This window comes from Hesperophylax consimilis, chromosome 13 (assembly GCF_061612785.1).
Source record: "Hesperophylax consimilis isolate HC1 chromosome 13, BYU_Hcon_1.0, whole genome shotgun sequence".
Lineage (NCBI taxonomy): Eukaryota > Metazoa > Arthropoda > Insecta > Trichoptera > Limnephilidae > Hesperophylax > Hesperophylax consimilis.
Genome location: NC_142848.1, coordinates 19,058,756 through 19,080,902, shown reverse-complemented (window position 1 = coordinate 19,080,902; position 22,147 = coordinate 19,058,756). Strand labels below are relative to the sequence as shown.

At 34.1% G+C, this 22,147-nt stretch overlaps 1 protein-coding gene across 1 annotated transcript in view; it reads right to left on the bottom strand.

Annotated features, from left to right (window-relative positions):
- Nucleotides 1–20,711, bottom strand: part of wun (wunen) — a 58,642-nt gene extending 37,931 nt beyond the window's left edge. Inside the window, exons 1-2 of the mRNA XM_089638836.1 lie at nt 20,538–20,711; nt 7,017–7,168 (exon numbers count right to left, since the gene is read on the bottom strand). Coding sequence (XP_089494962.1) covers nt 7,017–7,168; nt 20,538–20,601 — 216 coding nt within the window. The 5' untranslated portion in view covers nt 20,602–20,711. The remainder of the gene's footprint in view (nt 1–7,016; nt 7,169–20,537) is intronic.
- Nucleotides 20,712–22,147: the final 1,436 nt, after the last annotated feature.

Below are 22,147 nucleotides of genomic sequence, written 5' to 3'. Positions count from 1 at the left end.
ACATCGAGTCGTTTGTAAGTATGTATCTCCTTGTACAAATGACTTAAAATAAATCTGGACTGCAAAAAAGTGCAGTACGTCTGATTTTCTATAGGTTTGCAATCTTTAGAACATAGAAGTCAGGGGGAATGGTACGTTTATTTTAACGATATTTCAATGCATGCTAATCTAGTTCTTCCTAGCATGGAAGAACTAGATTAATTTCTTTGACACCAGCACATAACATTTTCTAAACATAACGTGATGTTGACATATTCAATACCAACTTGGCAAGTTTTGTGGATCATTTATTTCAACAATACTCCTAAACACATCATGTAAACCTACAAATAGCTGTAATTTTCTGTTTTTGTTTCTTGTGTTTGTATGACTTGTTGCATAGCTTTTATCAAATGTAATTTTATTCTTATTTTTTATGTTTCAAAGTATCTGTCAAATTAAAATTATACTACCAACCATGTAAAAGCCCTCTGGGCGTTAAATAAATAAACAATCTTTGTAAGAAAATTCTGTAAGTGCCCACTAATAATTTTAAAATATACTTTTTATAGGGTGTATCAGAATGTACATGAAGAATTTTAATCAGTGATTCCTGCAGCGCCATACAGACGAAACATGGGCCGATGGGATGCCATGAATACCTGTTTCAGGTGCTCTAGTTTAATGAAATTGTGGCCTATCTAGTTTACAAGTCAAAATATTGTAGCAGTTTTTTTATGACATACTATCAATAAACAACCTTTATTCCTGTGCAATTCAGAAATTTGACATTGGCATTTCTAGCATTAAGCACCAGATACATATACATCTGTGGATCTGTTTTTTATGCAATCATTTTTCAATCTACATGTTATCCCAAAATTGATGAAATTTTGCACACTTGAATTTCAAATCAAGAGGAAAATAACTGCCTACACCACAGATTTTCAAACTTATTTCGACCACTGCCCACTTTAAGATTTAAAAAAATTTATTGCCCCCCATATTTTTAACTTACCATTTGTTGCGTAACTTAAAAATAGTTATTGCAAATGTGATATTTAAACATGCATCATTATATGAATAGGATAGATAGGGTGTGACCCATATCCTATTTCGGAGATCAACAAATGTTTCAACGAGAGGGAATAAACAAGTAAATTAATCATGTCAATTCTTGCAGGGTTGTAAAAATCGTGTTGTTTAACAAAAACTTGATTGCCGCAAACACAGCATGAACTGAAGGTGGATAGTCCCATACAGTTTTCCATACAAACTTTGAGGAACCATTGACGGTGATAGAAAAGATATAATTCCATTATTAATATTTTACTTAATTTAAATACTAACTAACAAATTGGCGAATACCCAGTTTTTTTTATAAAAAATGTTTTGTTATAAGGAAGTAAAACAAACAATTATTATGTAAATCAGCTAGATTCCATCAGACTTTTATAGATGTGATTTGTCTGCTGTCGCCCCTCTAGATTTTCTCAACGCCCCCTAATTTTCTTTGAGCCTTCTACTGCCTCCAGCGCCCACAAGGGGGCGTTATCGCCCACTTTGAGAAAGACTGGCCTACAAATTATTTCGAAAAACTCTGCATTAAGCCCGGGCAATGCCGGGGATTTCAGCTAGTATTACATATAAAAACACGTTGAAGCATCTGCCAATATGATATACTATACATATTATAATAACACACTATAATCAAACATTAATTTTGGTTGTCGGTGCATCGGTGCGTGCGTGAAGAGATGTTAAATATTCCTGAGAAATGTTTAAAATTATTCACGTTAAAAGAATTTTAATTTAAGTATTTAAAAGTAAAAATTTAATATTTGAAATACGTAATTCCTTTGTTAAAATTTTTGACAGCTCTCATTATTTTTCACAAGGTTCGAAAGGTAAATTTCTGACGTCTCTATAATTCGTCAAGGAAAAATGAAAATATTTGTTTTTGAAAGGCAATGATCCTGAGGCCTATATTTTATAAATACCTTCAGCTTCACAAATACCACAATTATAATATCGTGTAATTTTTCAATGGCATTATAATATAAAATGTGCTAATAAATACATACATAAAAAAAAACATGTTATACCCATCTGCCAATATAATATTATGATAACTTGTTATGTATAAAATCTGCCAACATAATACAACGCACATTGTAGCATGCGCTCAGAACAAGGTCAATGCACCATCTGAATGAACATCAAAGGAGTGCTGCTCGTATATATATATAGTGGTGTTGATTCATAACAAATTGTTCCAATCAAGTGAATGTAGGATCAAATCTAAAGCAGTGGCGCCTCGTGAAATTAAATAATATATATTTATATCATAATGTCAGTTGTTGATTTTAAAGTCACCTGATAATAATAATAATAATAGTAATTGGATGATTTGTATAGCGCCGTTTTTGTGCAAAATCACCTCAAGGGCGCTGTACAAACTTATAATACATTTCTACAGTGATCTATGTTATTACTTAACTATTTATGGAGATAATATACAGTACAATACTTACCTGGTAGGTCACTTGAGATTAACACTTAATTAACATTATCTAATTGTTTATTAGCGAAATTTAGATACAGGATTTAGGACATAATTGGAAAATTGAATATAACTGGACTTTCTCTAAGGAATGGTATATTTAATTTAAGGATACGACAGCTTAAAAAGGTAAGTTTTTAGTTTAGACCTGAATTCTGTTGGACTTGTTATGGATCTTAGTTCCGAAGGGAGTTTATTCCAAGCCTTCGGCCCAGATGCTCCGAAAGCGCGATCACCAAACTTAGTATTTGGCTTGCGCATAGGTTCTATCAGTCTGCCTACAGCTGATGATGTTGCTGATCTAAGAGTTGACTGTCTCAGACCAGTGCTTTCCGGGACGCATAGTTCATAGATGTAGGGTGGGGCCATTTCATTGATGGATTTAAAAACCATCCAGCACAGTTTGTACTGGATTCTTTCAGGGCACTTGAGCCAGTGAAGGTTACGAAGGTGTTCTGAAATGTGCGAATATTTTGAAACCCCGGTTATGAGCCGTACTGCTGCATTAAACACTGATTGAAGTTTGTCAATTTGATATTTTGGAAGGCTGGCATAAATGCCGTTGCAGTAATCGAGACGTGAGACTACGTAAGAGTTGATAACTAGTTTTGTTGCTTCTGTAGGAAGGTTTCTTCGGACAGACTTGAGTTGTCTTAGGTGAAAAAAACCGGTACTTACAGTCCTATTTATTTGACTTTTAAATGAAAAGTCTGAATCTAAATTGACACCGAGAAGTTTGACTGTTGTTATTGGAATGATATCGCTGCCGGAAATACTAATAGGTGAATCGTCTATGAAATGTTGACGTTTGTTTGTGGCTGCAAAGAGGGAAAACTCAGTCTTAGATGGATTGAGCTTCAGCTTGTTTGAAGACATCCAACGAGTTATTGCTTCTAGATATTTAGTGATAATAAATTACTGTTTATTTATAGAAAAAAAAATCTCAAGGGCGATGTGTTAGGACTGTAGGTGTTAGGTATTATCAGTGCCTTGGCGCCTTAGTAATTTGGGGCCCAGAGCGGACTGCTTCAATTGCGCCCCCATAGGGCCGACTCTGAGAGTAAGATAACCCAACTTGTGAGTGTACAAAGTTTGGCGCTTGAGTCTAGGTACGCAGCGGATTACCGAATTTATATTAATTAATTACAGAGCTTCATTTTGTGCATTCAACTAGTAAAAATAACAGCAGATTATAAGTACAGGGTTTTCCAATAAGAGGTGTTATTTTGATATTCAATCGTAAAAGATCAATGGTTTCGTTGCTTGTGTGGCACGTAGCGCCGTCTTGTTGAAAGTAAACGTTGTCCAGATCAATACCATCCAATTCCGGCCATAAAAAATCATTAATCATCTCTCGATAGCGCAATCCATTCACCGTAACTGTTGCTCCAGCCTCATTTTCGAAAAAGTAAGGTCCAATGACTCCGCCGGACCATAAACCGCACCAAACAGTCACACGTTGAGGATAGGGAGGCTTTTCAACAATAACTCTTGGGTTTTCCGAACCCCAGATGCGACAATTTTGCTTGTTGACGAAGCCACCGAGGTGGAAATGGGCCTCATCACTCAAGATGATTTGCATTTGATTCATTCAAGTGAATTTTAATAATTTCAATGCGTTGGTGAAGCGTGTATCGTTCCATTTTTATTAATGGCATAGTTTCTACTTGTTAAATGTTAAAAAATGACAGCTTCAAAAGTAACATCTACCGAAATAGCGGCTATTCAAAATAACATTTCTCATTGGAAAACCCTGTCGATGTCAGATAATGGAGTGGCAGATTACTGAAAGAGTACTGTATAACTTGCGCAGGCCGGTATTCGAAACTGCAATCTCCAGATCCCTAGTAGCCCTCTCATATCTAATTTCATAATACAACTCCCCATCGAAATCCACTTATATATATAAATACAAGTTCGCTACTATATAAAACAGAAAACAAAGTTATCGCTCAAATCCAGGTCCGACCCTGTGCAGGCGCAATTGGAGCAGTCCACTACAGGTGCCGACTTGCCAAGGCGCTAAGGAGTCAAGGAGCCAAGGTGCTGATAATGCATAACACCTAATACAGCGCTTTTGAAGTTTTTACTAGCGCCAGGTGCCATTTGGCCCAGGTCCGGCCCTGCTCAAATCCCATGTTGTAATTTGTTAATTTTATCGGCCAATAGCAAGCCTGAAAGGCATCGCATCACAAAATATAGAGAAGAACTTAACAACCCAGCTTAACGTAAACTTGCTTTATAAGCTTCTAAAAACCTACGTAAACATTGTCGTAATTTGTTGCATGACGTAGTTTTGCTAGAAAGAAATGTAAGATTTTTATCAATTGCTACTTTAATCGATACGCTGCCTCGAAACCTCGAATAAGGTAAATATTTTTTTTAACACCTCGACTCCAGTGATGGGTCTGATTTGACCCAGTGTTTTTTAAATAAAAGATTTTGCCGCAAATATCTCGTTTAGGCTAATTTCCTTTTGTCTATTCTTTCATCAAATATTTACCCACATTTGACTCAAAAATGATTAAAATCGGACACGTTTTAAAAAAGTTATTAGAATAATTGTGTATAAAAACACGCAAAAACTCCATTTCTTCTCAGTTGAATTCGAGCAGCCGACGAAACAGCATATCTCTTGCTCAATTCAATTCAATTCAATTCAATTCAATTTGTTTATTCCTTTAAAAACATTACAAAATTACATTTTATTTCGTTTTTAAGTATATTTGTAAAATGGTATTACATAATAGTTAGCGGTGTATAAACTATACCAGCATCAATAGAGCTTGCCTTTTTAAAGGCAGCTTCACCGATGCTAAATATGTCGATATCCGAATTAATTCTGTTCAACAGCAAGACTGCTCTCCCCACCGGCATGACCATTGGCAAGTTAGTCCTGCAGGCCGGGAGATAAAACAGTCTATGCTGTCGGTGACGGAGATAACCATCAGGAACATAGAGACTAATACTCTCCATGATAGTCGGATTTACTAACCATCCACGAATCAGTTTGAAGAAGTGTGATACAATATGCACATCTCTTCTGACCCGTAGATGGTTCATACCGAGCATGCCCAAGAGAAAGTCAGGATAGAGCCACGGGTAGTAGCCATACTCCCTCAGGTAGAGGAATCTCAGAAATTTCTTCTGCACTCTCTCCAACATGAGGGAATACTTCACCTGATGTGGGCTCCAAACCACCGACCCACTCTCAAGCCTACTCCTAACCAACGCAATGTATAGCACTTGGAGAACCCGGGTGTCTCTAAAATTCATCGCAGTGCGTAGGACGAAGCCCAGCATTTTCAGTGAAGCACTACACGTCATTTCGATATGAGCATGAAATGTCAGCCTACTATCAAACATGATGCCAAGATCTTTCATAGTGGAGACACGTTTTAAACTTCGGGCATTCATGGTATACCGGTAAAACCAAGTATGACGTGCCCTTGTGAAAGAAAGAATGAAACATTTAGAAATATTGAATTCGATCCGATTCCGTTTACTCCAGTCAACAATTCTATTAATGTCCGATTGGAGTCGAATGCAGTCTTCTAAAGTTTTAATTTCCAAGAATAGTTTTAGGTCATCAGCAAAAAGAAGTGACCTGGAATGCAGAATATTTTCTGTGATATCGTTAATAAAAATTAGAAAGAGGAGCGGTCCTAAATTAGAGCCCTGTGGAACGCCTGAGAGTACAAGGAATAATTTTGACATGAATATTCCATGAGATACAAATTGCTTTCTTCCAGTAAAATAGCTTGCAAAGAATATGAGAAACCGTAAAGAAAAACCTATAGTTGACAATTTATTTAATAATATGTCATGGTTTACGGTATCAAATGCCTTCGAGAAATCATTATATGAGCAATCTACTTGGTAGCCCTTATCTAAAGATTTGGAAACATAATCTGTGAGTACCAGTTGCTCTGTCTTTCCGTCTTTGTCTCTCACAGTCCCGCGCAGATGTGATATGAGTTAATGAGGAATTACATAATATCATATAAAAGTAAGGATATGAACGAAAAATGCATAAAAAGCCTTTTAATTTCATCATTTCAGACGGGTCAATCTGGACCCACCATCGCCGCATGTGTTTTATTTTGAACCTCCGGGTTTTACATGTTAATATTCATACTGCTGATGAAGTTAATGATAAAGTCCGCGAGAGCCCCTACATAAAATATTACTAACTACATCAAATACGTGTTTGAAAAATGACCTCACAAAGCTAGTTTATTGAGTGTTGGGATGAACTTGCTGGAAGATAAATTTGTTTCGTGCAGACCAACAAAAGGTAAAAAGCAATGCTTCTTCCGATCTTTCAACTGAGAGATACTGAACTTTCTTTTTGATAAATGTTTTCTTAAACCAATACTTTTGGTTTCGATGTTAATTTTAAGGTTCACACTTGTTCAGATATGATGCTAGTATTAAAATAGAGATTTGAGTATGAGCAGTATGTTGATCTTACCATCAGTATAGGTAGGCAAAGCCCAATGGTGTACAGCATGGCGCTGGTGACAGTAGAGGGGTGGAAGGGGTGGCGAAGTGACTCATCATCGCAGTAGAACCCCCTCTCGTAAGGCTTGCCCCACAGGAAGAAGAATAGGATGGGGAAGCCCACTGAAACAACAATAAAATAATCACTCAGCATGTCTTCCACTAGGGCGATACTGAAAGTACACATATACCACTCACAAGGCCACCAAGATTTATTTATTTTACATGGTCTCCTAAAAGCAACTTAACATAGATACATATTATAAATCGACACTTTGGAACAAAGGTTTTAAGTCCACCAAAATGCAAATATGACCATGACAAGTTCATATTATTATACCAATTCTACAATAATCAAAAAAACCAACAGTACTATGTCAACACCCACTATGGCAGCTCAAACTTTAAAATTGCTCTCCTGAATAATTCATCTCCAGTGACTTTGTGCTCCAAATGGTCGAAATGTAGAATACGTACATAAATGAGAAAAGGTAAAAAAATAAGTTATATATTATATTATAAATAAGTAGTGGTAACAAAAAAATAATAGAAGAAGTAAGTACATCGTACATGTATATTGATGATTTAAAACAATACTAAAGACAACAATATCAATATTTTTTAAAAGAAAAATAAACATTCCCGGGTTACGAAAAACCTGACAATAATTTTTAAAATCTCCTACTATGTACTGCCAAAGTAAGAGGAAAATGTTGCTTATGTTGTAATGGAGGAGTCAGTCGAGGAATTGGGCTCACGACACCTGGGTGGGACCCAGACGTGATATCAACTCAGCCACTGGGACGTAAAGCTCTTGAATAGCAAGCCGAAGGCCGCAGGTTTAAATCTTGGCTTGCGCAAGTAAATTTTATTTGATTAATTTGTGTCATTCCACAATATATTCATTTAAAATAATATATAGTACACTTGCGACATGTTCCAGAGTGGATGATACTCTCAGTATCGCCCTGATGTAGAACTACCATTCGGAAAACGTTTGGTGACCAGATCTAATTGGCCAGGTACTCCCCACCCCCTCAACTTCCTCTTCCCCATCTCCTTCCCCTCCCCAGATCATTCAGCCTCACAACATACCCCAATTGGGGATGCCATAGTTTCACTGGCTCCAGACGGTTGGGAGCAGTTGGGACTCTTGTACGGTATTTATACTAAACACTTCTCAACCTTCCTCGTCCCATCTCTTTACCCTCCCCACTCCTTTCGGCTTCAACATTCTCCAATGGGAATGCAATAGATCCGCTGGCTCCGAGCAATGATACACATATGCGATATCACATAAAAAATAAACAGTTTAGACTGCCAATGCTACATGTATCTTATCAATTATAATAAATATTAAAAAATCCATCATTGATGGCTTGATAAAAATACATGACCTTAACAAGTTCTTAAACTGATTATAATTTTATTAAGTGTGGCCATTCATTATTTAATTATATCCAAATAGGTACTGACACCATACCACAAGTAATCATAATTATAATAACGATAACAAACAATGTTTTTAATTACTTTTAAAAATAGATCCATATTGTGGTTAGTACTTAACCACAGAACTAATTCTATTAATAAAAATTTTTACCAAGGAATAAATATTGGAATTTGAAAAGAATGTGAGGCGGATGTAAACGTGTTGAGCAAAATTAAGAAACACAAGGCAAAAATGTGTATATTCTTGGTATACCTTATATCGTAGGTAATAGGCATGACAATCGCTTGAAAAACGCAGTCTAGAAACGTTCCATCTCAAGAAAAAAACTGGTTTTTATTTATTTTGTAAATAATTTTATAAGAAAGCAAAAAATTTAATAAAGTGAAACTGTTACAGATAATCTTAGGTATAAAACTGTATTTTTTTAAAATTGTTTCCTTTTTGCGTTCATACATTTCTATTGAAAAAAAAAAATTTTTAGTAGTTTGTATTTTTATTTTTTAATGAGTAATTTATTTTTTTATTTGTATTCTACTCAAGCGAAGCGATAGGAAAACCTTCAATTTAACTAAAGCATATTAAAAAAATATTTTTTGGTTTACATAATGTACACCAATTCGTTATAAAGATTAATCAAAATAGTGAATTGGCATTAAGCTTCGCCTTAAATGGTATTTGATGTATAGAACATGTACAGAGTATGAACGGAGAAAGGAGTGTCAGGAGAATACATATGACGCAAAGGTGAATGGTTAAAGACGTTATGGACTGCTGAGCAAAGTTCGATGCCACCAAGTAAATCAACTATGTATTTGAGTTGAATCCTATCAAGAATAGCATAGTAATGTTTGAGGCCAAGCATGAATGTGAATAAAGCAAGGAGCATGTGTGACAGTTCATCCTATATGCCTACCACTCCTGCATCTGCATAATGGTTGGTTTTTTTTAAGTTAGTTAGGATTTCAAATAAAATGTTATCATAAATTATTTGTATATTTATTTTCGACAGTTTATATTTTATCAGTTTGTACATGTTTAATATAGCCAAAATAAAACCAATTACAGATTTACTCCTTGTAACTGTTGCTCTAATAAGAGTAAAAAATATTGAATTTTATGAGAAAATTATATAACAAACAAAATATTGCTCGTAATAAAAATATTGAAATTTATGAGAAAATAATGTAAAAACAAAATATTGTTCATAGTAAAAATATTAAAATTTATGAGAAAATAATATAAAAATAAAATATTGCTTGTATTAAAAATATTGAAATTTATGAGAAAATCATGCGTAAACAGAATATTGTTTGTAGTAAAAATATTGAAATTTATGAGAAAATGATGTAAAAAATAATATTGCTTCGTAATAAAAATATTAAAATTTATGAGATAATCGTGTAAAAACAAAATATTGCTTGTAATAAAAATAAAATAAAAACATATTATCTCACTACGAAAAAATGAGATACATTAATTTGGTAACTACGCATTATGTTTTTATTTTCCTGCTAGGTCGCACGCAGACGAGAGACTTAGTTGCGCGACAGTTGGAAACTGTGCCAAAATTCATGCAAATTGAAAAAAAAGTCTCTCGTGTGCGCACCTCCACATACCGGAATGGATTTTTATGCCAGCAACTGTTGCGACTAACTGTCTCCGCAACTAAAGTATCTCGTCTGCGGGCTACCTTATTACGTTAGTAATGATATTATTTTTTTAAATGACACATAATTTTTTGTTTTAGTTCTTGTACTGTAAATAAATAATTTCAGGCAGTTATCAATGAAATTATTTTTTGTGTCCATTATCTACTCTTTTGCTTATGAATAAAATGTGTCAAATAAATACATTATTAGGATTATCAGAGCCGAAGATGTCAAATATATCAACAAAGTAAAAGATATATTTTTTAAATCTGTATGTATTAAAAAGACATTTTGAACAATAAATTAAAATTATTAGTACTTAATAGTTGTAAAGCCAGGAACATTTATTAGAATGTTGTGCCTTCGCCGTTATTCTGCTAGGTTCCATGTGTAATGCGCGCTGCCCATTTCTGATAGTTTTAAACGTTCTAGTAGCGTGCCGCTACATATTCTCCTTACACTCTTTCTTCGTTCAATCGCTTTACATGCCCAAAACATCTGAACGTCTCTTTCTTTAATCTTAATCATGACGCTTAGATTAGCTTTAAAATTTTTTGCAGATCTTCACATTTTTCACCAGAGATATCTCTATTTCTATAGCATTCAGTCTGAAGTCACAAATAATTGGTTAAAGCCATTTTAAGCAACATTTCGATTCTTCTAGTGGAGATCTTTTATCAGGGCGACACTGACAGTTTCTACTCTGACAACAATGACTGTCACATTGTTTTACTATGTTGTTTTGTTGCGATGTGGTTTTGTTGTTGTCTTTGTAATATGTATGTGTTATTAATCGATGTATTATTTATATTTACATTAACATTATTTCTTTCTCTGTGTTATTAAAAAGTACCAATGTAACATTGAAATCAAAATATTGCAAAATTCTGACAGCTCACTACCAGTGTCTCATAGCGGAACGTGACAAAAAACACAAATACCAAAAGAAGAAGTGTTGTAACGGTATCATCGATTGCTTTGCTTAAACTGTGGACTTAAGCTGACAGTTAAATGGCCACCAGTTTTCCCAGGAGGCAATAAAACGAAGGAGGGGGACTTGTCACATAATTAATCAAATTGGACAATCTGTTTGGATGACCCAATTTTAAGCCCCCTGTCACAACAAGGAATTGTGTGGATGATCTATTGGTGGTCATATAATATAATATACATTCATACTCCGTGGCCTCTGCAAACTCCGTGGTCGAGCCGTTAAAATAAAGAAGATCAGTAGATTGTAGAATCATTCTTCTTCTTTCGGTTGATACCAAAAACAGTTATAGACTTCCTGAAATGTTACAAGTTAGAGGCTTTCAAACATACACTGGGAAAAAAACGGTTAATAATAATAATATTTGGCTAATATATATATTGTAGTACCTTTTTCGTGAAAAATCACCTCAAGGGCACTGTACAAATATATTTATTAAATAATTAATACAGCTGGCTTACAACTAGGATTTATAATATGTAACTAGTGATTTACACCTAAGACTTATTTCTTGTGACTCACGACTAAGGTTCTTAACTATAGACTTCCTGAAATGATACAAGTTACAGGCTTTCGAACCTACGCGGGTAAAAAAACAAGTGTATTTTGCAAAATGACAGTACAAAGCTGCGCTGACACGTTGTTGGTCGGATTTTTACATTTTTTATTTGAAATCATATAGAATCAAAAATAGGCTGTATTTAAAATCAATTAAAAAATTTTAAATACATTTACGAACAGGTCACAAAAAAATATTCTGTCGGGATAGTAGCGTAGAGCGGACTTGATAATGACTGATAGTGCGCAAATAAATACTGTTGAATGTTGCAATTTTTGCTAGTGCTACCTCATTGAAGTGAATCAATTCTTATGTTTTTATCAAGCTAAAAATCCAAAGGTTGCGGGTTCGAACCCTGGCGTGCACAAATGTACTTATTTTAATTTATTCTAGCATGGAGGGTGAAATATCACAAAAAACCACATGTACTCTCTAAATCGTGTATCAATAAAATAAATGGTCATATTTTGTGACCAATATAGACATGGATACAGGTACTTTGCAAATTTTTAGGAGCCGGCAGGAATATTTAATAATTAAAAATACATTTTTGTTAAATCCAACATGTAGTCAATACCATATTTGAAAAAGTAATGTTTTTTTAATATGTTTTTTTTAAAAAGACAAACATACCCGGGTTACGAATAACCTGACAATATTTGAAACTCTCCTACTACCACCACAGTAAGCGGAAAATGTTGCTTGTGTTGTGATGGAGGACTTAGCCAGCCCAGGAATTAAACACACTATGCCTGGGTGGGACCCAAACGCGCTGTCAACTCAGCCACCAAAAATATCCAAAAGCAAAATGAATGTCTAAGGTTGACACTGCAATTGCAGTGGTTTGTGACATACGAGGATACAATTCTTCAACACTTCAATTGCAGAACTCCACCCCCTAGGGTTAAACAGGTATAAGTTAAGTTATTCTTTTATAATAAAGGAAATTTTGCTGTGTTTGGTGACCATATCTGAATAGCCAGATACTTCCCCATCTCCTTCCAGCCCCACAACATGTCCCAATTAGGGATGTTATAGTTTCACCGACTAAATCTCAAAGGCTGTGAGCAGTTGTGATTTGTGTGGTATTCACTTACCAAAAGTATTATAATGTCTGTATTCATTTCAAATGTAAATAAATTAATACGTTTTATTGCTTTCTCAATACACTGAACCCTGTGTAACGTGTCAAATCAATTTACATCAACAATTCAACCATTTTTTATTGTAATGCAATTGGATGACAACCAAATTGTACATCTTGCATTAAGACAAATCATTTATTCATATGTGGCTTAAAAGGGTTTTAATATATTCCGCTTGTGTGTGGTCCCATGTCTGGTACGCTAAAAGACTAATGAAAAATTAAAAAGCTAAAAGCAAGCCTGCCGGGTTCTTCCATGTCACAAGTCACAACAATGCGAGACCTTGTTCAATTTATTCAACTTTGGGTTCTGTCTGAGTCGTTACACGGCTTTAAGCTAAGTGTAGCGGCCATTGTGGCTGTCAGTTGTCACACAGAGTCGAGACATCTCGAGACGACGGTTCGTCTGGCTTTAAGTTTAAATGTGACACATTCAATTTACTCGAGTTGTGCTCTGAAGCAGTACGTGGTTGTTTTTTTGTGGGTACAGGCGATGCCATGTAAACTGAGCCAAGTTTAATGCCTACATTTTATTTAATAATATTTGTTTCTTTTTCATTCTTTGTATTGAATTTTGAAATTTGAATGAGTTTTCGTAATAATAACATGAAACGCATGTAAAATTTTTAGGGTTACTTTTAAATTTTTTTATTACATTTCAAAATATAAAAATGGCTACAGCCTAAACTATTAGCTAAAATCCAGTAAAAATATAAATTATGTAAGCAATTGAAAAACGAAAACTGCTAATTTTTATTTGCTCTAGATAAGGAAGAAAAAAAACTCTAATTTAAAAATATACACAGAATCTAAAAGGGTTGAGGTTTTTCTTAATCCCTGGGAGGTCAGTTCACATTGTTCTTACTGTAGTTTCTTTTCTCCCAAGTATTTAAATCCTTATTATTTACATAAAATTTCACCCATGCAAGATGATGTTATTTTGACAGGTGTGGCAAATGTAGCATTCCAATTTTAAAACTGACAGATTCAATTTAATTTTATCTCTCCTTTATTCTGTTCTTGAAGAAATAATCTACTTGTGTTTTATTTAAATGTGTTGTTCTGTTTTTTCCTTATGTTCGGCCCTCCCATTGGATAATATTATTTATTCATTCTACCCGCAGAAGACGAATTGTGACAGATGCGGTAAGGGTTTTACCACAATTTAGCATACCTATCTGTCCAACTCTGTTATGGAAAACAAGAATTTGAAATGCAGGGTGTTCTTTATGAAATAAATGTTTTTCAGAAGATTGAAATAACTCACTGAAAAGATAAACCGATAGCATTGTGTTGCGTCCAGAGTAAGGTCAAATATAACTTACTTTGGGTGAAATTATTATTTGAGCATTTTCAAATATTGTAATTTTTTCTTGAACAATAGTCTAGTATGGATCCTAAGAGTCGGAGGAGTAGAAATTTGAACAATTTTAAAAGAAAAAAAATTATGTGAATACAGCACAAGAATCCCAACTGCTCCCAAACGTTGAGCCAGTGAGATTATGGCATCAGTTGGGGTATGTTGTGAGGCTGAACTTAGGGGGGAGGGGAAGGAGATGGGGAAGAGGACGGTGGGGGAGTACCTGGCCATTCAGATCTGGTCACCAAACGTTTTCCGAATGGTAGTTCTACACAGAGATGTGCTTTATTTCAAATAAATCCATTTCAAATGGAAATGCAAAATGGGTATTTTCCATTTTGCATTTTAAATGCTTTTCTAAAAACCATTTTGCATTTTGCATTTTAAATGCTTTTCTCAATGCATTTTCCATTTTAAATGCTTTTTTACAACATTCTTCCTACTATCTCCACTCATCTTTTTTTCATAAGCCCCAAATGTCAGTCGGTCCTCAACCTCGCTATGAGAGATAATTTACATTTTTCAAGTTGCTCCCTGGTAGAAGCCCTGGCAATCGAGTGAAACCATCTCAAAAAATACTGATTCAAATACTGAACATGGGGCCATGACGCTGTAATATTAAATGTTAGATAGCAGTTTCTATGTTTTTAAGTTGGCAACATTTGTCCCGCGCAAATTTTTAGTGGTTCATAATCTGTAGTCGTGGCATTTTTTGATTTACCATCATGTAATATGTTTGTTCTACATTGATGTCCATAATTAAATGACAAAACTGTTTAAAAACTCTATAATTATTTTAATTGTTTGACCTGAGAAACCATTTTGCATTTTCAATGCATTTTGAAAATAGGTATTTTGCATTTTGCATTTTAAATGCTTTTCTAAAAACCATTTTGCATTTTGCATTTTCAAATGGAAAAGTTTTGACCCATTTCCATTTTGCATTTCAAATGGTTTTGGGTACCCATTTTGCACATCTCTGGTTCTACACCAGGGCGATACTGAGAGTATATTCCACTCTGGAACGTGTCGCAAGTGTACTATATATTATTTTAGGTTCCATGATAAATCAACACATCGACAATTCAACACACATTTAAAAAAAGATATAAAGTCATTAGAAACGATGAATTTTTTTTTTTTAAACCTAACCTAACCTACTTAACCCCTGGTAATAAAGTTTTTGTTTCATCACTTTCCATGACTTTATATAACTTTTTAAAGATTTGATGAATATCATTTTGATGATTTATCCGGTTACCATTATTTTAAATAAATATATTGTGGAATAACACAAATTAATCAAATAAAATTTACTTGCGCATGACAGGATTTGAACCCTCAACCGCGAAGGCTGTCAGATTTATATCTTCAGTGATTTTACTCATACTCCTCAGAGATCTAATTTCTACTACATTCGGTTTACTTTCGTCCTTCCGTCAGTTCTGATTCACTGTGATACATCAGCGTCGGTAGCAGAATTCAATGTTGGACTGCTACTCACTTCTTTCGAACAACTTTTTACTACCAAATACTGCATTAAGTCCTCCGCAAATTATTTATTTTAATATAATCTTTAGCAAATAATATTATTATCAGTGTTGCTATGGAATTAATTCATTAGAGTGTAAATTAAGCTAAATTGTTATTAAATAGGTGTGCAAATCCATGGGGGAAATGTCTATTTTCATAACTTAACTGGGTCAACTGATAGGTCATTAGCTTAGACCAGTGGCCGTTTCATAGAACTGTGACTAATCCATTAGATCAGCGATTCCCAAAATGTTTTGTTCTCTTTCCGCCTTAGTTCTAAATTTAAACCGGAAAGTAATGTGATAATTTCTGTGTATCCGGAACTATTTCAAAGTCATATGAATTAATATGATTATGAGTAACAAAAGAGTAGGTATGTACGGATGTGAATGAAGCTAGCATTGTGTACAAGACAGAATTGTGTGGCGGTTTGTCACCTCTACCTACACCTGCTGGAACGGCATGACGACTTCTCCCAAAAGTCCCAACTGGCTCAAAGCCAGTGAGACTATTGTATCCTCAATTTGGAGTAATACTGTTAGGTTGGGTTAGGTTGATTACAAAATTTGTTGATTGCAATTACTAAAATTGTGTTGATTACAAAATAATGAAGAAAGGAAGGGAAAGAGTTGGGAAGTACCCGACTATTCAAATCTCGTCACTAAACATAATAAAGACATTTCGAGCAAAGTTTGTTAATGAATGGTGGTCCAGGGCGATACTGAGAGTATCTATCACTCTGGAACGTGCTGCAAATTAACTCTATGTTGTTAGCTGCATATTTAAATTTTGGTGCCACAGTTGGTTCGCTCTTATGCCGCCAGAGGCTCTGTCGGCCAACAGGGAAACTACTCCAGCTGCCGTGCGTATCGGCCGGTAAAGAAGGGATTGACTGGACCTGCTGGACACCCGGGAAGAGGCAGCCCCTGGCCCAACTGCCAAGAGCAGATTTTGAACTGCGCAATGCGCGATATAACCTTACTGAATATTGGATGATATTATTGTCATAGACCGTGAATCCAATATTGTATTTCATCATAACCATTTACTTAGCGTTTTATTATTGCTAACAATATGTTAGTGTGTATTACCACAAGAGAGATTTATTTTTTAGGTCTTTAAAATTGAATTCAAAACCCGATGCTCTGTACACCTTTGTTCTGTTCAAATCACAGTTGTTGGTAGTGCTTCTATCAACCACTAAAATCATTAATATAAAGCCTAGCTTTGTGACTAGTATGTGAGGTGACCGAGAGTTCAGCGGGTAAGATGCTCGGTTAGCAGTGTAACGGATCGAGTTTGAAACCCACAGAGGGTACCGACAGTTAATACTTGTACTTGTTCCTAGGGAGTGGTGGGCTCTAACTTTGGGAATCACTGCATTATGTCCTCTAGCTTGGGGAGAAATTTTCTGCTTAAATAAACAAATAATTATGTAAAACGTGTAAGATCACAGTAGACTAAACATATTTATTGATAGTATGAGCCCTATTAACCAACATATTTTAAGCGTAATTTTACATCAAGCAATGGCACTATAATTGTCATGTCATTGATGAATGAAGTAAGGAGTGTGGCAGTCTGTCCTATATGCCTGCCCCTGCGAAGAAACGGTGTGATGGCTAGTTAGTTATTTAACTATGTCGATTTAGGAGTAGGCAGTCATTACATCGCAACACGTGACAATCTCTGTGGACGAGTATACCCCGATTGGGGATGCCATAGTTCCAATGATTTCAGACAGTTGGGAGCAGTTAAGACACTAGCGTGGTATTACACACATGATTAATCCCAACTAATTTTATAAATGGGAAAGTCGGTTTGTTTGTTTGTTCTCCTCTCACGTCGCAACGATCGGCGTGATTTTTTTCATACAGATAGTTGGAGGATTTCGAAGTGACATAGGCTACTTTTCATCCTGGAAAAACATTTCATTCCCTTGGAAAAATTTATTGGACAGTAATTACTTCATAATACCACGCGAGTGAAGACGCGGGTAAAAGTTGGTTATCTATATATATATACATTATATCTAATTATATAAAGGAGAGTGTCTGTGGTGGGCGGGCGGGAGACGTGGATTTGATTTTTATACAAATCTATAGTTTTATTCCGAGATTAGATTAGTCTACATTAGATTTATAAACACTCTGCTTAGAGCCCGGGTAATACTGGGGACTTCTGCTAGTGAACAAACATATTTTAAATTTATATATAAATTTATACACAAATATACAGTTTTATTCCAAGATTGATGAAATTTTCTGCACATTGCAGCCTTCAAAACAAGAGGAAAGTCAATGTCTAGATGTGATTTTGAAAATCTCCGTGCAAAGCCTGGGCAACGCCGGGTACTTCAGCTAGTACAAGTTTATTTGCAGCACATTCAAGAGTGGCAGATACTCTCAGTATCGCCCTGCTGAATTCGGCATTCAATTTTTCTTTTATTTCTGTGCGTTCATCACAAATTTATTATATTGTTATTCACCATGAAAGATTGCTTCATGATTGATTATTTGCAGCAGTTGAATAAATTAATATTGAGCAATATGTTTTCAGTTGCAATTGTTTACTTTCTAAGAACACTACTTGTTTAAATTGAAAATGTGTTTGAAACCTACTTTACATGATCTATATATTCTAGAGTAGACCTGTGAAAATCACGGGATAGTCAGAATTCCTTTCAAATCAGTGCAAATTTTGAAAATGCCATTTAAAATATTCTCTTAAAAATACTATACTGTTAGGAACTTAATCGCTTGTCTGAATCCTTCACATAATCAGTTCCAATTTTGAAAATGACACTTAAATTCAAAGCAAATCCGAGTTCACTGAACCGGAGTTAAACAGACTTTAAATTAAATCACAGTGGCAGATACTATGGACAGGTTGTTTCACAGAATTTGAACAATACATCAAATTTAAAAGTTAAAATTCAAGTTCTGTGAAAATCCCATTCAAATTCTGTTCTTATTTCATCATGGACCGGTTGTTTCAAAGTACTTGGATAGAACTTATATGAACTTTGAAATTTGATGAATTGTTCAAATTCTGTGAAACAACCTGTCCTAAGTATCGCCCTGGTGAAAGACATTGCTTGGAACAGCATTTGGCCATCAAAACTTTAGTCGTGTTTAATGACCATATCTGAATAGTCTCACGGGTCTGCGCTAGTATAGAGTAATATATGACCACTAATAAAACAGATCATCCACTGGATATTCAAACCTGGTCACTAAACACAGCTAAAGTAATTTCAAACAATGTTTCGTTCTTTCACCAGGGCGATACTTTTACAACTCTGGAATGTGCTGCAAGAATACTATATATTTATTGTTATTTTGTTTAGTTTGTAGAAATCAATTTAATTTATTTTTTAATTCAAAACAAATCAAATTTAATAACATTATTATTTGGTTCTGCATGTATTTTAGCTTTATTATTGTGACAAATACAATATTGGATACCATTGATACAATATTATATTATTTTTTGTATACCTTTGTTAAATAAATAAAGTTTTCATACAGACAAAACAATTTATTCATATTCATATTGCACATGGCGCAAACAAATAATTTGTCTTAGGACAGGTTGTTTCGGAAAATTTGAACAATTCCTCAAATTTTAAAGTTGATTTTCAAGTTCAGCGAAAGATTTTTTCAAGTTCTGTTATTATTTCAGTTCTGTCTAGTAACTGGCCTGTAATGATATAATAACAGAACTTGAATAGGACTACAGACCTGAAAATGAATGTTGAAATTTGATGCATAACATATTTTTCCTAAAATAATTAAATTAGCACCATCTATAAAAGAGCAGATTATGAATTATTTGAATCCCTAAGAAATCAGTGGGTAGGTACCTAAATATATTCATAGATAGGAGTCTAAGAGGAAAATGATGGTTTGGCACGTAGGTACTTATTTAAGAGTAATTTGAAAAACATTTTAGACCATCGTGGTATAGTAAAATATTATATATATGTTGCATATAAATTGAAAATTACTGCTCACATTACATCATAAAAATAAATTAGATTTTATATGTATCACCTTTAAATAATAATATTAAAAAGAATGTTGACAGCAAAATAATAATAAATTAGATTTGAAAACCACTTTTAAACAATAATATCAAACAGAATGTTTATGATAGATGTGATTGACTCAAAGTACTTTATTACACTGAGTGGTGGATTAGATACTATCAGTATCGCCCGTGTAAAAGTCTATCATTCTGAATTGAAACATTGCTCGAAAGGGTTTAGCTGTTGTTTGGTGACCAAAACTGATAGCCAGTTAATTCCAAAGCTTCCTCTTCTATCTCTTTCCCCTCCCCACTTTTTCATAATCAAAATACCCCAATTGGGGATTTCACAGTCATACTGGCTTAGGACAGTATTCACAAATAAAAAAAATACTATAATATTAAAATAAACGAGTGATTTCACATCATTCCTAGATTATAGATATAAATTTGAACAATTTTTTTTCTCCTTTTTTTAAATGCCAGTTTCGTCTCAAACATTCCATGCCAAAAGACTAATATATAATAATATATGTAATAAAATTATCCAGTAGAGAGATTTAACAAAACATGTCTTGTGAAAAATTTAAAACTATGTCAATGTCATCGAATGCTACAATCTTATTTCTGATTGTACGTGAGCTGTGTTACGTTTTAATTTGAGGATATTCAACGAATGCAAATCTAGTAATGTTATAATTGTTTCTACTTAAAATTTCAAACACACAAGATCAAAATGAAAATTGTATTTTTAATTATTATAATATTACTTACCGCAGGCTAGGAGAAGAAGGTCAATTAAAACTTTCCTAAGAATGAATTGGGAGTCTCTATCCATGATTACAATAATAATATGTCACTGTCACCAATAAACAACAAGGAGATTTATTATATTCACGACTACCGTTTAATGTCAAAACGTAAAAACAAGCACAACGCACATCTCGAAATCTATACTCGAAATGATACGAAAATGAGCAGCATAGTACAGAGAAAACTCGTAGGTAGCTAACAGCCGAAAAGCCAAAATGTTAGTCTAGTACAAAACACCTAGTAAAAAAGTATGAACAATTGACTGAAAAAATCAAAGTTTTTCTGGAAAATAAGAAACTTTTTTACTTGGTGCATTTATTTTCTATGATTCTTTTTCGTCCTTCTTATTGACGTGCGGTAGAACGAGAAAGATATAGCGCGGCGCATGCGCATGTTACTGCGACAGTCTTTTCGTGACGAGATAATGAAGGATAGTAATGCGGTGTATTATAAAAAAAATATTTAAAATGCAGGTACAAGATTAATGTTTTAGTAAAATTGTTTAAACTTTTTGTTGTATGCGTCGACATTAAAATCAATGGTAAAATCTCTTTTTTCTATGAAAATGCCATTGATACGAGGGTTGCCACTGCATTGTTTTCACTTTTCACAAGTAGGTACACACTTCAGTCTCTGTAACAAGCACACATTCGGTAATTTTAGTATCATACTGAAAATGTGATAATACGTAGTGTTGACCTTGCACCTTGTCCCTGATATTGACATGTCTTACCTGAAGAATGCAATTATTATTTTTTTTTGGATTTAAATAGATATTCTGTAAAAATGGATATGAATAATAAAATAATTGTATGGTTTTATTATTTCTCATCTTCAAAAATTAATAATTTGCTTTCTACCCGGATTTGCCCGACATTTCAACGTTGTTTTTATAAATCTTTATTCCCAATGAATAATCAAAAGATTTACATATTATGGAAATTAAACCGATACATTTGATTACTGACCGTGAACTTATTATTTAAATGGCACATAACCGGTCGGTATATTAATAATGGTATCAATAATTCAAATTTCCGGCCGTAAAATGGCAATGAAATGAAAATTCCAGACTTAAATAATGTTTATTATCAGAAAACCAATTTGTTTTCTCTTGATCATGATTACAGATTTTATTGTCGTCATTGGTAGCCCTGAAAGAGTGGGAATGATCTGCCGCTTGGATGGAAGACTTCCATGGAGTAACGAGTTTTTCGTATTGTGGTTTAGAATTTATGTTACGTATTTCAAAAGAATACCGTTATTCAACAGATTAATATCCACATTCTCGGTATCGTAGGAGATATTATTATGCTAAACTAAGGTCAAATTAAAAATTAAACAACAACAAAACTGTGGAAGTGTAATAATGACATAATTTTAGATTTTATTGTAGGTACTTACTTATTTCTATGCAGTAGATTGTTACTAGGTACCTACTAGAAGATTGTTGAAAAATGCTCAGTAGGTAGGTACCTACCTATGATTTTATTTTGCTTGCACCCAAAAAAGTATGAATTATTAAGTTGGCTGCCTGCTTATTGCCGGTAGTTTTTTTTAATGTTCATAAC